This window comes from Artemia sp. Qi Xiang Cuo, chromosome 2 (genome assembly GCF_049724085.1).
Source record: "Artemia sp. Qi Xiang Cuo chromosome 2, ASM4972408v1, whole genome shotgun sequence".
Lineage (NCBI taxonomy): Eukaryota > Metazoa > Arthropoda > Branchiopoda > Anostraca > Artemiidae > Artemia > Artemia sp. Qi Xiang Cuo.
Genome location: NC_142795.1, coordinates 68,894,443 through 68,912,196, shown reverse-complemented (window position 1 = coordinate 68,912,196; position 17,754 = coordinate 68,894,443). Strand labels below are relative to the sequence as shown.

Below are 17,754 nucleotides of genomic sequence, written 5' to 3'. Positions count from 1 at the left end.
GTTTGAGATAGCCATTTTGTTCAGCGTAGTTGATTTCCAAATAGAAAATATATTTTTGACGAGAACACTCCCCCACAACCCTCGGGGCAAGGGGTTCAATTTATGCCCAGGGGGCATATAAGGTTCTCATAGAAGGCGTTGTGGTAGAAACTTCAAAACAGGCTCATTCGATTGGAAATTCAAAGGGCTAGTACCCTTTTTAATAGACGAAAATGATCAGAGGGCAACGAGCCCCCCCCCCCCACGCCCATTCGTCCCCCACCCACACTCCGTCAAAATGTGTAGAGATCCCTTTTTTTCCATAGAGTTAATTTTCACAGAGAAAATATATTTTTGAGGAGAAAGCTCCCCCAAAGCCTTTGGGACAAATGATTTAAGTTGTACTCTGGGGACATATAAGGTTTTTAAAGACGTTGTCGTTATATAAACTTAGAAAAAGGCTCATTCGATTGGAAATTAAAGGGCTAGTGCCCTTTTTAATATTCGAAAGTGATTGGAGTGTAACTAGCCCCCCCCTCATCCTCCCCACGCCCATCATTTCCCCAAACACATCCAATCAAAATTTTGAGATAGCCATTTTGTTCGGCGTAGTTGATTTCCAGGTAGAAAATACATTTTTGAGGAGGACACTCCCCCACAACCCTCAGGGCAAGGGTTTTAAGTTATACCCTGGGGACATTTAAGGTTTTTTATAGAAGGCGTTGTCGTAGAAACTTCAAATAAGGCTCATTCGATTGGAAATTCAAAAGGCTAATTTCCTTTTTAAGAGTCAAAAGTGTTTGCAGGGAACCTCGCCCCCCCCCCCCACGCCCATCATACCCCAAAACACATCCAATCAAAATTTTTAGATAGCCATTTTGTTCAGCGTAGCTGTTGTCTTGATAGAAAATATGTTTTTGAGGAGGAAACTCCCCGACAACCCTCAGGGCAAGGGTTTTAAGTTATGCCCTGGGGGCATATAAGGTTTTTTATAGAAGGCGTTGTCGTAGAAACTTCAAAAAAGGCTGATTCCATTAGAAATTCAAAAAGCTAGTGCCCTTTTTAATAGACGAAAGTGATTGGAGGGCAACTAGCCCCCCCACGCAAAGTATTCCCCCAAACACATCCAATCAAAATTTTGAGATAACCATTTTGTTCAGCGTAGTTGATTTCCAGATAGAAACTATATTTTTGAGGAGGACACTCCCTCACAACCCTCAGGGCAAGGGTTTTAAGCTATGGCCTGGGGGCATATAAGGTTTTTATAGAAGGCGTTGTCGTAGAAACTTCAAAACAGGCTCATTCGATTGCAAATTAAAGGGCTAGTGCCCTTTTTAATAGTCGAAAGTTATTGGAGTGCAACTAGCCCCCCCCCCACGCCCATCATTTCCCCAAACACATCCAATTAAAATATTGAGAGAGCCATTTTGTTATATGCAACTAATTTGCGGAGAGAAAATGCTCGTTTGATAAAGAAAATCACCCACATCGGTCTGAGCAAGGATTGTGAGTTATACCCTGGGGGCACATACCGTTTTTATTGAAGACGTTGTCGTAGAAAATTCAAAAGGGCTCAAGTGAGGTGAAACTAAAAGGGATAGTACCTTTCTTAATAGTCGAAAGTGATTGGAGGGGAACTAGCCCCCCCCCCACGCCCATAAGTATTCCCCACACATCCACTAAAAAATTTTAGATAGCCATGTTTTTCATCGTACTTCATTTTCACATAGAAAACATTCTTTTAAGGAGGACACTCCCCCACAACCCTTATGACAAGGGTTTGAAGTTATGTACTGGGGGTATATAAGGTTTCTATAGAGGGAGTTGTCGTAGAAACTTCAAAAAAGGCTCATTCGATTGGAATTTTAAAGAGCTAGTGCCATTTTTAATAGTCGAAAGTAACCGGAAGGCAACTAGGCCCCCCTAAGCCCATCATTCCCCCAAACACCTCAAACCAAAAGTTTGAGATAATCATTTTATTCAGCGTAGTCGATTTCCAGATAGAAAATGTTTTTTTGAGGAGGAGAATCCCTCAAAACCTTCAGGGAAAGGGTTTTAAGTTATGCCCTGGGGGCTTATAAGGTTTTTATAGAAGGCGTTGTCGTAGAAAACTTCAAAAAAGGCTCATTCGATTGGAAATTCAAAGGGATAGTGCCCTTTTTAATAGTCGAAAGTGTTTGGAGGGCAACTAGCCCCCCCCCCCTCTCACGCTCCTTGTTTTTACACACACACCACCAAACAATTTTCAAAGTACTCTTTTACTCATCATTTGCTATATCCAGAGCGATAATACAAATTCGGGGCGGGAAATCCCAGAACACCCACAAGATCAGGGTTTAAAGTAGTTTTCTGGAAATAGAATGGCTTGTATAGATGGCGGTGTTGAAAAAATCAGGTTTGATTTTTCAGAGGCTTGTAAATTAAGCTGTCTATAGCAAAGGCCATAAGGCTTTAATGTTTTATTATTATTAATTAAAAAAAAAAACCTTACATAAAAATAAGTTTTCTAATAAGAGTAAAGAGCCATATTGAACTCAGGACCTGCAAAAATCAATTCCTATTACAGTTAAGAACTAAAAAATACCAGAAATTACTGTTAAAGAATAAACAAAACCCCGAACAAATAGAAATTAAAATTAACTATCTTACAAACGTAAAGATAACCGGTGCAAACATAAATAAATGAATAAATCTTATATAGCTTCAATATTTTTATTCATTCCCCCCCCCCAGAGCTGCTTTATATGCAAGGGTTAAAAACACCATTTTGTTAAAAATAGTTGAAAGGTTAAGTAACAAAACCCTGGCGTCGACAAAACCCCCTAGGCCAGGGGGCAGGAAGGGATTCTCGTATAAACTTCAGAGAGGGATCATTTGATTGGAAATTGGAAGTTCTAGTCCAACTTTTAAGAGTCAAAATTGATCGAAGGGAAAATAACCCCCCCCCCCCCCACACGCCCTTTTTCCCCACCCCTTCCTTTGAACTAATTCTGTTTATACCTGAAGGTCCAATGAGAGTTAAAATGTTTTGGTATTAACACACACCTATTAGGAATCTGCTATCCTCCCTAACAAGGAAAGAAACAGAGAGTGTAAGGCAGTGGCGGATCCAGAGGAGAGGACACTCCCCCACAACCCTCAAGGGAAGTGTTATAAGTTACATACTGGGGGAATATAAGGTTTTTATATAAGGTGTCGTCGTAGAAACTTCAAAACCTGCTCATTTGATTGGGAAGCCAAACATCTAGTTCTCTTTTTAATAGTAGAAAGTGATTTGAGGGCAACTAACCCCCCTCTCACGCCCACCTTTTCCCCAAACACATCCAATCAAAATTTTGAGACAGCCATTTTATCAAACGTAGTTTTAAGTGCTGTAAATTTGGTCTTTGAGGATGACAACTCCTCCACAGCCCTCAGGGCAAGGGTTGTAATTTAAGGATTCTCCGAATCCTTCCCATTATTTCTTATGGAAGGGATGCTCGTATAAACTTTAGAGAGGTCTCATTTGACTGAAAATTGAAATAAATATTAGAGTCAAACTCAAAACGAGCATAAATTAATGTGAGTAGGGTTCAAAACCCCTATGCTTTCTAAAAGCCAGAATATAATTTGTACTTTACTGAAAAAAAATTCAAATGAGTTTATTGAAAAAAAAATGTGCATTGTCAATTTATACATATGCTGATATTTATTCCCTAAAATCTTAATTAATTTTTGATTTCTTAAAGTTACAAAAGTGAAAAAATTTAAAAGAATTGTTTTCAGTTAAGCGCCAATGACGCAGTAGGTTTTTGGCTTCTGCAGTGAGGCGATACACAAACTCTTATTTGTATTTTTTTTTATTCGATTCACACTTGATTTACATATTCTTTTTAAGTTTCACTCGTTTTAAGATTTATTTATTAAATTTCATTAATATATATTGTATGTTTGTTCGTTTTGATCGTATATTTAATTTCTGTTCGTTTTAAGTTTCATTTATGCTCTAATAGAAAAATATTTGTTTTCATTTTAAGCTTGATTTTCATATTCAATCTTGGCATTACTCGCTTTAAGATCTATTTATTCATTTATATTATTACTTGTTGTATGTTTTTTGCTATGATTGTTTATTTAATTTCTGTTCGTTTTGGGTTTCATTTATTCTTTAATAGTAATTTCTGGTCGTTCTGAGTTTGAGTTTTAACAGGTATTTGTATCTCCTGAGCTTAAGTTCAAAATGGCCTTTACTTTTCTTTGAAAAACTTATTTTTCGAAAAGTTTTTTTATAATTAATGAAAGTAAATACCAGAATGTATTCCGTTTTATAATCAAAGCATTTTTCGAATAAGAGGATATCCTTTGATATCCTCCGCTCTTCAAATAAAGGATTTTCGTTCATGAAGCAATTTGATATTTCCTTCGATAAAAAATTATTAGGGGGTCATTTCCTCCCATCCACAATCCAAACCTTTGCGAAGGATAATTCACGAAAAGTTTAAAAACGTTGCCATTAATATGCACTTTTTGGCGCTTCAGACGCCACTCCCCCTTACATGCAGAGGAAGAACCACTGATCTTCCCCTTAAGGGTTGGTTTGCAGCTAAGCAACCCTCTGTATGGATTAAAGAATTTTTGAAAAATCAACTCAGCTAGATGAAGCTTTCAGATTAATACTTTTGATAACCGTTCATTTTACTTGGACTGAATATATTTTTTTTGGAAAAAAATGTCCCCACCACCAAACTAAATATCTGTTTTAGTTTTAAGCTCATTGACTGTCTCAGAATGTTCACTCGGTTGCATTTTAGCCCTCATAGGCTAAAATTATTATTGCTTGGTACAGGTTTTATTGAAAATGGCACTGTTGGGGTCCGATCTCTTTTTTAACTTAAAAATGACGCTAAAATTTAAAATGGTTCCTCTCCCTAGCTCTTGCGATCTCAGGTTTGATACGATAACTCCCAGTGGAAAGAAAAGACAAATAATTCAATATCCGTAACTGTTCATCTAAAAAACACGAAATTTTGTATTTGTGTATGTGGGTTCGCAGATGGGTTGAATTTAATGATGTAGGATCACTTTTTTTTGGAAACGGAAGGACTGATAGAAAATTCCTGAAATACTTGAAAATAGGCGACTTTCAATATTTGAAAAGGGGCAAATGCCCTGATGACCATAAAATTCATAAACAATTTTATAGAAGAATTTGAATTACGAGCATTTTTACGGAAAAATTTTATGAAAACTGTCCTATGGAAATGCTCGTTATTTAAACAAATATGTTTTGCCATTGCTCTGTCAGTTTTCTAATAAATAAACGGTAAATGTTAAAGGAATTAATTACTAAAGCTCTTATTAAGATTAGAAAGCTATTATTATAGAAATGGCTATCTCAAGCAAAAATACTGAAATTGAATATTTTGTTGCACACACGCAAAAAAACGACAATAATCAATAAGAAAAGTAAAAAAACACACTAACTCAAAAGGGAATCAAGATGTAAAAAAAAATTAGGAAACGTAAAGAAAAATCAATGAACTTGAAGTCAGTCAAACATATAATAACTTGTCAACGATAAAAATTAGCTACAAAAATAAAAGACCGTATGGGGTGAAAACTGGGTGAAAACAATTAATGGAGTTAACCATTAAAGCGGCATCAAAGGACGGTATAAGACTACTGACTACTCGTAAATCTGTTTGCTTTGCAGTATATTTTAGTGAAAATAGGGACATAAGAGAAAAATAATAAAAACTAGTAGGCTGAGCTGGCTTTAGCCTAGGTTGATTGTCAGGGCCAGATTTAAATCTTTGGAGCCCCTACGCCCAAGCTTTTTTTTGGGGGGGGGGGCAGAAATTTAGGGCGAAATCCCTGAGAATTCGGGGATAGTGGAAGCCCTGAACAGAAGGCAACTGATGAGTGATGAGCCAAAAGTAATGCAATAGAGAGGTGATACCAAGCTCTCAATTGCCATTCTTGGGAGACATCTGTCAGTTTATAAGCGGCCACGGAATTCCTGTGTTGTTTTAAAGTAACTTTTCATTAAATAGACAGTACAGGAGAAAAGTGCACCTGGCACTTTGACGATAAATCATATCAGTCCAGTTTTTGTTAAGAAAAAAAATCGCTCACGGTGTTTTTTTTTTTGTTTTTTTTTAGCCCCTTGACATTGTGCGCCCCTAGGCCCAGGCCTAGTGAGCCTATGTGTAAATCATGGCCTGTTGACTGTAGTTTTGTTGCTGGATGTTTTCTTCGTGTATTACAAGTTTGCAATTGTTAAAATAAATAGACAACTGTTGTATAAAACTGTATTTGTGTTCACTGTACTTTTATTGTTGTATACATTACATATATAATATACAGGATCTATAGGTTGACTGTGATGATAGATGATAGATGATGGATTGATGATAAATCATCTATCAACGAGTGAAATGACATCATTTTTATCCTATTCTGAAAAATGCTTATGTCAGCTTTGTCTCTCACCCAGACTATGTGTCTTGGCTTTTTTTTCCAATTATCCATGGCTCTCAACTTATTCATCACAGTCCACGAAGTTGATTTGAATTCAAACACAGACTATCTGTCTGTATAATGTGACTGTACATTATAATGTACTACATACATTGTCTATGGGTCGACTATAGATTTTGCACATATGCACATTATGCATTATCTATCTATAGGTTGACTGCGTCATTCTATACATCCTTAACAACACAAAACAAAAAATGAAGAAGAAGAGAGACATCTTCAGGGCTTAACAACACAAAAGGAAGAAGAGAGAACAAGGGCTACAATAGTTTCTGTATCGTACCCACCCCAAGGCCGTACCCAGAGGGGGGTTGAACCCCCCCCCCCTCCCGAAATGTCTGCGTGACTCGTAAAAACGTAACAAAAATGGATATAAACATTTTTTATGCTTTTTTTTAGTTATTTTTTGTGTAACTACCAGTAAATACCAGTAAAGCCATCAGAGTAAAAAATATAAAGAACCTAAAAATACTTGCTAAATTGTCCGAAAATCATAGCATTTTGAATTTTACCTTATGTAACCCACCCTCTCCATGTGTATTATTACAAACGTGACTCCTCCTTTATGCACTTCCACAAGAGAATTTTCTTTATTGGGCGTGTGATTTAAGTCACCTTTTGGTGCAACTGATCAAGCCTTGCCGTGACAGCAATTGAGCTAGGCATACCATACAAGCCCTAAAGGAATGAAGGGCTATACATTCTTAACAACACAAAACAAAAAATCACGGAGAAGAGAGAACGAGGACTACAACAGCCAGTGAAAAATTAAAGAAGTGTGTAAATATTTCGGTCAAGACCTCCGTTTGACCGGCCTCAGCGCGAAATAATACCGATAAAAATATAAAAAGCCAAACAACAAACACAAAATGGCTGTTGTTGTCCTCGTTCTCTCTTCTTTGTGATTTTTTTTGTTTTGTCATGATTAGCCAGTGTGGTCTCAGAAATTATTTACGACTTGCTTACAGGGAGCATGGCTGTTCTTGTCTTCGTTCTCTCTTCTTTGCGTTTTTGTTTTGTTTTGTCATGATTAGCCAGTGTGGTCTCAGAAATTATTTACGACTAGCTTACAGGGAGCATGGCTGTTGTTGTCCTCGTTCTCTTCTTTGCGATTTTTTTTTTTTTGTTTTGTCATGATTAGCCAGTGTGGTCTCGGAAATTATTTACGACTAGCTTACAGGCAGCATTTGACGAAGCCTATCCTTAATTATTTTTATTTGTCCAAAAAGACACGCTAACCTTATTAACCACATGAATTTTTACAGCTTTGTAGAGTAAAGAGAATCCGAAAAGCAATTTTGGAATAGAAAAGTTTTCAGGGAGGCAGTTGAAATAAAGAAGCACATTCACTTAAAGGTCGCTCTCAATAGAGACACTGGAGAAACTTTTCTAAGTTCGATTTATGATGAAATTATTAATTCCGATCGTTTTTACATCCGTCAACAAGATTATGTTTTGCAATCAAATAGAACCTTTGATAATACCATAGCTGGCAAGCGATTAGCTTTTTAGAGTGTATTACGTAAGATGAACTGTGAAATACTATTAAATCTTGCTTTTTTTTATTTCAGTTATCCTTCCACCGTTACTTTGTAAGGATCATCTTATTTTCGCTTTGTACTTGTTTGAAAGTTTGTCTTTGTTATATTTTTATCGGTATTATTTTGCACTGAGGACGGTCAAGCGGAGGTCTTGAGTGAAGTATTTGCATAGTTTTTTTTTTTTCACTGGCTGTTATTGTCCTCGTTCTCTCTTCTTCGTGATTTTTTGTTTTGTTTTGTCATGATTGGTCAGTGTGGTCTCAGAAAGTATTTACTATACATTCTTCCTGACTTAAAAGCCTGGAATCGTTAAAATAAGGAGACAAATGGTGTAAATAGTACAGAGTTGATGGTTTTGTTTGTTTACAGGACGAAGATATATCCTTGCGAAACAGTGCAAGCTTCTGTCTTCAAAATGTTACCACGTATCTGCAGAATGGTGATCAAAACGATGCTAAGGAGCTGGTTACCTCTCATTTTCTTCCTCAAATCCGCCAGCTTATAAGGACTAAAAAAGAACCGATAAGGCATGAAGCCATTAGTGTCCTCGCTGCTTTGGTAAGAGATTAAGGCTCTTAAGAATTTAATTTTATGTGTATTAACAGCTACTCTCTTGAGTAGAAAAAAAAATATGAAAGAAAACGTTATGTATCACTTTTTTTTCTCTCTCCCTCTGTTTCTCTCTCTCCCTCTCTCTTCTTCTTCTTCTTCTTCTTCTTCTTCTTCTTCTTGTTTTTGTTCTTCTTCTTCTTCTTCTTCTTCTTCTTCTTCTTCTTCTTCTTCTTCTTCTTCTTCTTCTTCTTCTTCTTCTTCTTCTTCTTCTTCTTCTTCTTCTTCTTTTCTTCTTCTTCTTTTCTTCTTCTTCTTCTTTCTGAATTTCCCTCGATATCTTTAGTTTTGATGAAATCCTTAATATCTTTAATACTAATCGGCATTTTTAATGCTAATTTAATTTTATAAGTTATAAAATAAACAATTTTCAGCAATCTGTTAGTTTCATAAAAGACATTGAGTTCTATGGCCCACTAATGAGAACAAGGTGAGGATTGGCTCTATTTTAATTGCATAATTATATTTATAGTTGATTTATTTATTGGTTATGGTTGACTATTTAATTGTATTTATGGTTGATTTTTGTTCTTGACAAGAAAAAACTAAAGGTAAATGGTTTTGAACAGAAAATAATCCGTTTTGATTGAGAACAAATGTATTATTTTTCGGCTAAGCACTTTAAGAGGTAGTTTTTAATTTAGTACTTTTTATTTTCCTCAACTTATAATAATTTTTAAGCTTAAGCTGTTTTGATATATTAGTTTAAATAATTAATTACTAACTTATGAATTATTTAATGAGGTTAGTTTTATTTGAGAATTTTATTTTATTAATATTTTATTTGAGAATGTGCCCAAAGACTATTCCAAGATTTTGCAATTGTAATATTTCTACATTTAAGGTGCGAAAATGCTCCAATTCGCATCCACAACTGAAAGACTTGGCTAAACTATCAGACCCAGACGGTGATGTCGATTTCTTTGAGAATATTAAGCACCTTCAAAGTCACCGGAGAGCGCGTGCACTTGTTAAAGTTTCCATCAAGTTAAAAGAAACTCCTCGCTTTCTGCAGGCAGACACGTTAACTCAGTTCTTGATGCCTTTAGCCTCTGTATATCTCTTCTCTGAAAACTACTTGAAGCAGAGTCATCTAATTGATGCTGCTATTGAGGTAAGTATTCTTTCAATTTTAATTCATTCATTTACATTCCAACCCAAGCCCGTATCCTGGGCGGGGGTAGGGGGTCCGAACCCCTTCCCCTGGAAAAAAATGTTTGTCCGACTTGTCAAAATATAACAAAAATGAATATAAATAAATTTTTGATGCGTTTTAAAAGTTTTTGGTAAATATTGAGCAGTTCATATTATTGACAAGACAAGATCTTTTATTGACAAAATACATGATAAATTATTCTCTTAACTGGTCGACCAAGAGCAGCGCTCGGTGTGTCGGTCATACACTGAGATAAGAAAATGCCAAAATAACAAAAAAAAATTCAAGGTAGGAGATAACAGAAGAGGCCACCCCAGCGCGAGAATTTGGGGACATTTCTACTAAATTAAGTTTATTTACAATATGAGGAATCTTGTATCTGATTGAGAATCTAGCTCTTTCTGATTTAATTGGGGGAAGGCAATACTTCTTGGAGCGGACATGGTGGGCAAGAGAAATGGGAGTCTCAATTATACCCAAATTATGGAAATATTTTTTTTTAAGATTGGATATCATAATACCACCCTTCTGTATGCAGATCTTTTAGTTGTTTGAGATTAACTATATTGAGAAAAACATATAAAGTTTGGGTTTCCGAGAGATTTTGAAGCCTCAGTGGGCGATTAACAAAAGTACCCAGAATTCTAATTACCTTATTTTGAATTATCTGAAGAGGTTGCAAATTGACCATAAATGGGTTGAAATAGATTACAAGACAATAATTGAGACATGATTCAATTAGAGAATGGTATAAAATTTTAAGGATGGAAAAAGGAAACTCATGTTTCAATCTATGAAGACAATCTAAGTTATGGGCAAGTTTCAATCTCAAATAATCAGAATGTTTACGGAAGGATAAAAGCTCATCGAGAATAATCCCAAGGTAACGAAATGAATTTACTCTTTTTGTCCTACTTTGATTTACAATTAGCCTAACTATTCTGTGGTAATTTTATTTACTCTCCGCTGTGACCGCATAAACATAATGAATTCAGTTTTAAAAAAGTTCGGAGCTGGGTAGTTACATGCAAACCATTTATTCAAAGATTTCATAGCTTTCACCATTTTCTCAACCAACAAAGATGGGGTTTTAGCTTTTGCCGTAACCGCCGTATCCACCGTATCATCTGCAAAATTTACTGCTAAGCTACGATCTTTGGGTAAACACCTCGGATGGTCATTTATATAAATCAAAAATAGTAATGGCCCTAATACTGATCCCTGGGGGACTCCAATATTATCAATAACAATATGGCTTGACAGGTGCCCATATATTTCTACCTGAATTTTTCGACCATGCAGGTAAGATTTTATAAGATCTAGGCCTTTTCCTCCAATATCTGTGTTATCAGTTTTCTCCAGCAAAATTTCATGGTTTAGTGTATCAAATGCCTTTTTTATGTCATAGAAAAGAGTAGACACATGATTATCATCATTTAGTGAATCATTAATCTCTAAAATTAGCGCAGCAATAACTTGTTCAGTAGAATAACCCGACCTGAATCCAAACTGATTTTTAGTAAATAAATCCCTTTTATCAAAATATGAAATAATTATTTTTTGAATAATTTTTTCTAGAGCCTTAGATATTAGGGAAAGAATAGTTATTGGGCTATAGTTGCCTATATCTGTCTTAGCACCATTCTTATGAATTGGAATAACTCGTGCAGATTCTCATACTTCTGGCAAGATCCCTAATGATATAGATACATTTAAAATATGAAGTAACGGGAGATGGATTACACAAGCAAGTTCTTTCAGAATATTTGTGGAAAGCCCATCTAGACTTGGGGAATTAACACTCTTAAGATTCACAATTACTTTCTGGAACTCGTCGAAAGTAACAGGGGCCAGGAACATACTAGAATTTTCAGATGGCGGGAGATATTCTTTCTATGAATAAAATGGAGATTCAGGGGATCCCAGTACAACAGTAGTACTAATATTAGAAAAATAATTACAAAAATAATGTGCAACAACATCCTTCTCCTTCAACTCAACACCATTTTCATTTATGATCACTTCAGGGTGTGGTGTCTTAGTATTGTTTCCAATGTTTTCCTTGATTAATTTTCAGGTAGGTCGAGCTGAATCAGATTTTGTAAATGAATTTTCATAATAAATTTGTTCACTTGTTCTAAGAATTTTAACTAGCAATTTTTTTTTAATTTTTGAACGGTGTACATTATGAGCTGAGGGGTATTTCATTTTTATCTTATACAATCGATTTTTTTCCTCAATAGATTTTAAAAATGATAAAACTTCTCCAAGGTAGTTTGGGTGAGGTTATTTTCTGGTATGAAGTTTTAAATGGGCAATGAAGGTCCAGTTTTTCACTCAAAATTCGATAAAGTATATCTAAGGATGTATTTGGGTCATTCTCAATAGTAACTTCACTCCAATCTACATCTAATGATTTCACTCCAATGAAATCTAGTCTAAGATTAGATTTCAGTTCATATTTACTTGTGAGAAATTTCTCCTCTTCATAGGATTTTATTTATTGATTTTTTTTTTGCGCTTTGTAATCAGATATTAAAATACAATGATCAGATGTACCTTCCATAACCACGAATGTAGCCTCACATGGATAAGGTTTAAAAATGTTATCAATTCGAGATTGATAATTCGTGTCAGAATAAAATATACTGGGTTCATGCCATGAGAAAGGTTACATTCTAAAAACTGAAGGACATGTCGGTCAGTTCCTTGCTGGCTTGATAGGAGACATCCTATTAAGTCAATATTGAAGTCCCCAAAGATTAAAAATGGCATTCGAAGATTTGATATCACACTTAACATATTTTTAAATTTGTCAATAAAGTCTGCCATGCTAGATGAGAGGACGATACATTACAGCAGTTAAAAATTTGTCATTATTTGGTAAAAAAAAATATTCAGCAATGCAGCTTTCAAAAATCTTTCCAGTATTCGGATATAGAAATTCTTCTTTCATCCGTGTCAGAATATAATTTTTAACTGGTATTGCTAAGCCACCTTGCTTTTTTCGAGTTCTGCTTACATGAAAAAATTGGAAATCGCTAATATTAATTTTATTTGCCGGGTTTTCATCTAAAAATGTTTCACAAACTCCAAGAATATCCGTACCCGATTCAAATAAAAAAATTTCAATTGCACCTTGCCCGCTCCTCCATCCACGACAGTTCCAAAAAGATATTCCCCTCATATTTGGGTTTTTGTGAACTATTTCCTGAGAAAACAAATATTTATTTGGGGGGACAAAAAAGGGTATAGAATTTCATTATTATCATGGGCTAGGGGTGTTTAGAATACATTGCTATAAAGAGTTGAATTTCTTTCAAATTCTTCCAGCCTAGATGCCAAGGAGTAGGCCTCTTCCACAAAAAACTAAAAGCACCAAAACTCGAATAAAAATAAAATGAACATAACACTAGATACCATTTTTTATGCTCTTTTTGAATATAATAATCTCTTTTCACACAATTTCAATTCTAAGCCCTTTTAGAAACCTTAAAAATAATAATTTCATTTTTGGAAATTATTAGGATAACCGTGTTTTGGTTCCCATTTAAAATTGAATTTTAGTTGAATGAACGCCGTTTCAAAGAATCTATCATGATTTATCTAGGGAAAAGTTCTGCATTACTACCTGTATGGGATAATTAGAAAAAATGTCCATCGGCAAAATTGACAAATGTTGGCCCTATTGGTGCTTTCCCCCCGCCTAGGGAAACTCGGATCCAGTTTTTTTTCTCTCAATAATTTAATTTTAGACAATGAACGTCGTATCAAAAAATCTACTGGGGTTTAGCTATGACAAGGTTTTACGTTACTGCTTTAATAGTTGAAAAAGACCAACTATTTAAACCAAAAAATCAATATGCCGGGTATTTTATCCCCCCGCCCCCCCAAAAAAAAGTTTGTCCGACTCGTAAAAACATAACAAAAATGAAAAAAAAAATTTGATGCGTTTTTTAAAGTTTTTGGTAAATATTGAGCATTTCATATTATTGACCTACAAACAAAGTGAACACACCACTAGATGCCATTGTCTCTGCTCTTTCTTAATTTAATAATTTCTTTTCTCGAAAATTCCATTTTATTCCTTTTTAGGACCCTTGAAAAAAATAATTTCATTCTATATTTTTGGACATAAAAATGGGTTATAACATTTGTTTCAAACTCGCTACATTTATAAGTCCATTTTGTAAAAGTTGTATAATTCATAAACGTTGATTTGTCAAGATTAAGCTGAATAAAAAAAAATTCAAAATAACTCCGCCATGTTTTCTTCTTATTCTGTTAGGCCGCTTAAAACATCTGTTTTACCTATATGTCGAAAAATATCAAAGGCGACAGAAGAAACATGACTTGACTTATGACTTATGTCCCATCTATTGATGGAGGTCCTTTTGGGGCCTTGTCTTTCACCAGTTCAGTAAAGTGCCTCTTGTAGGTACTTATTTTATCGGCCAGGCGGCAGAGTTGTGGCAGATTGTAAGGTGAAAAGTTTTCATTCAGTCTCTTCGAAGGGCGACCTCTGGGTCGAGAACCGTGTACTTGTCCATCGACTGCCCCGGACGCGGTATCTCTTAACGCATTATCGTCGGTTACCCCGGACGCGGTAGCACTGGTTCTCATATTTGATCTCTTATTTGTATTCATATTCATCATTAAAATTAAATAATTAAAGAAGGGGTTTCTTGGCTGGATTCGGGACAGCGGTAAGCCACTCCTCTATGTCCCTAGCAGGGGCCGACTGTATCTATTACCGATAGTGCGCCCTTTTCGTGTCCTGCAACACCAGCAATTTAACCCATTGCTGGGGAAAGATTTGTGACTGACGGGACGTATCCATACGCCATGGGCCCTGCCCAGTGCACATTAGAGGGGTCATCCTCCTCCTCCGTCTGAATTTAAGGCCCCCAGACGAGGGTGCTCCAGCAATGCTTCAATACCCCCAGAAACTGGGTCCTCCCTTGGTCCGCGCCTCACTACCCATGAGGTACTCTACATATCTGCAGGGCGTTCCCCTATCCGCCACCTGGGGACGCGCTGAGTGGCCTGGGGCAGGCCCCACTGAGATGCAAATTTTTTTATGCAAATTAATTGTGACAAATCAATGCTTGCAGATTATATAACCTTAACAAAATGGATTTTATTATGAAATAGTAAGTTTGAAACCAATGTTTTAACTCTTATTATACCAAAAAAACACAGAAAGAAATTATCATTTTCAAGGGTCTTTACTGAGGAAAAACAAATTAACGTAGATTAACGTCGGTTTAATATACATATACTGATATATATTCCTTAAGGTCTTAATAATTTTACTTGAAAAAGTGAAAACATTTAAGATGTATTTTGTTTTCAGTAAAGTGCAAATTATGTTGTGATCTTGAGAAAGCAGGGGACTAGATCATTGATAGATCGTTTTGTGGTAGTTTTACTCTTGGAAGATTATTTGACTTTATTTCTACTCTTTTTTTGGTTTAATGGAGCTCTTTACTTTAATTTGAAAAACTTATTTTGTGGAAAAAAGTTTTTAAAATTAATTTTTGTTTTTTTTTTTTTTTATTGACATTGTCTTTTTCATCGGAATTTTTTTTTATATATATTTTGGGCTTTTTTCTATAAGAATCCATAGTTCGGCTTGCTATTTGTATGTTTGAGAATGTTCAGTAATTTTTAACAACATACACCCTTTTATAAATCTTGACACAAATAAATATTGTTTAATTTACTTTTATAACTCCTCAAGCAGACCTGAAAAATCAAACTTAATACCTTTTTAAAAAAAAACCATCTATACTGTTTGACAGCCTGGATACAGTTACACTGTTTTGATTTAGTTAGATTGTTAGAGCAGAAGTAGAAATAGTACTATCCCTGAAAGTTTTAACTTTATACCCTAAGTTGTTCTTGGGATATTGCTGAGATATCTTATTGGCAACTAGCATATACACTGTGCGTTTTGATTTATGTTTTAAAGGAAAATTTATTTTTAAAGTATTTTTAAAGCATAATGGACAAATTGCATAACTGTGGGGGCTTAACCCAATATCCCTACATACATAGCTACTGAACCAATCAATTATGCTGAACAAAATGGCTGTCTCAAAATATTGATTGGATGTGTTTGGAAAATTAATGGGCTCGGGAGGAGGGCTGCTTGCCCTCTCATCACTTTCGACTCTTAAAAAGGACACTAAAATTTTTAATATCCAATGGAATTAGCTCTTTTAAAAATTTCAACGATATTGTTAGCTATGATAGAGCGGAGCTCCCTATTATATTGCTTATGTGCCCTTTTGAAAACCTCAATGCATGCAGTTTTTTTTTCGTTTATTTGGTCTTCCCGTCTAAGCATTCTCTTAAAGCTCGAACTTAATATACCTCAATTCATTCTTGAGATACGCCCTTTTGGCATTCTTCATCCACATAGTGTGTTTTGATTTAGTTCAAACTCCCCTTCAATATTCTGTCAAATTTTCACCTTCATACGTGTAGCCTTAAAGTTCTAGCAGGTATGATTTAGTTTTTATTCCCTTCCTACAATAGTATTTGCTAGCCATTCAAATAAACCTGATATTTAAAGGGATTGAAATTCAGTCCCAAATTGCACCATGTTTAAAACGGAACTTTGTCAAATAGAAAACGGCCAAAACAAATGCTAAAAATTGTTGATTAGAGAGACAGGTAGCCCATTCGCTTCCGATATATGTCCCTTAGGAAATTAATTAATTTTACTTGAAAAAGTAAAAACATTTAAGATATATTACGTTTTCCGTTAAGTGCAAATAATGTTCTGGTCTTGAGAAAGCAAGGAGGTTGACAGCCCTACTCAAGTAAAGTTTCGTTCTATTTGAGTTTGACTCGATTATTTATTGTTTATTTTGTTCGTTTTTGGTTTCATTTATTCATTGATAAATCATTTTGTGGTAGTTTTACTCTTGGAAGATTATTTGACTTTATTTCTACTCATTTTCGGTTTAATGGAGCTCTATACTTTAATTTGGAAGCTTATTCTGTGGAAAAAAAGTTTTTTAAATTAATTTCTGTTCGTTTTTTATTGACATCGTCTTTTTCATCGGATTTTTTTCGGTTTTCTATAGTTTTATATATATATATATATTTCTCTATAAGAATCTATAGTTTGGCTTTCTATTTGTATGCTGAAAGAGAAACTCTTTCATTTATAAATCTTGACACAAATAATATTGTTTAATTTAGTTTTATAACTCCTCAAGCTGATCTGAAAAATAAAACTTAATACCACTTCAAAAAAAGTCCATCTATACTCTTTGACAACCTGGATACACTTACCCTCTTTTGATTTAGTTAGATTGTTAGAGCAGAAGTAGTAATAGTACTATCCCTGAAAGTTTCATATTAATACCCTAAGTTGCTCTTGGGAAATTGCTGAGATATTTTATTGGCAACTTGCATACACACTGTGCCTTTTGATAAAATTTATGTTTGAAGCATAATGGACAAATTGCATAACTGTGGGGGTTTAACTTACCCAATATCCCTACAGACATAGCTACTGAACCGTTCAACTATGCTGAACAAAATGGCTATCTCAAAATTTTGATTGGATGTGTTTGGAAAATTAATGGACTCAGGAGGAGGGCTGCTTGCCCTCCAATCACTTTTGACTTTTAAAAAGGGTACTAATATTTTTAATATCCAATCGAATTAGCTCTTTTAAAAATTTCAATCATATTGCTTGCTATGATGGAGTGGAGCTCCCTATGATATTGCTTATATGCCCTTTTGAAAACCTCAATGCATACAGTTTTTTTCGTTTATTTGATGTTCCCCTCTAAGCATTCTCTTAAAGTTCGAACTTAATACATCAATCCGTTTTTGAGATACACCCTTTTGGAAACCTGCATGCATATAGTGTGTTTTGATTTAGTTCAAACTATCCCACAATATTCTGTCAAATTTCCACCTTCATAC

General features: G+C 35.0%; 1 protein-coding gene across 2 annotated transcripts in view; it reads left to right on the top strand.

The window, feature by feature from the left end:
• Positions 1 to 17,754, top strand: part of LOC148955543 (small subunit processome component 20 homolog) — a 165,537-nt gene that overhangs the window by 88,907 nt on the left and 58,876 nt on the right. For both annotated transcript variants that reach the window (XM_089102742.1, XM_089102751.1), the window contains 2 exons: positions 8,409 to 8,597; positions 9,493 to 9,762. In XM_089102742.1, the coding sequence (XP_088958868.1) occupies positions 8,409 to 8,597; positions 9,493 to 9,762 (459 nt within the window). The remainder of the gene's footprint in view (positions 1 to 8,408; positions 8,598 to 9,492; positions 9,763 to 17,754) is intronic.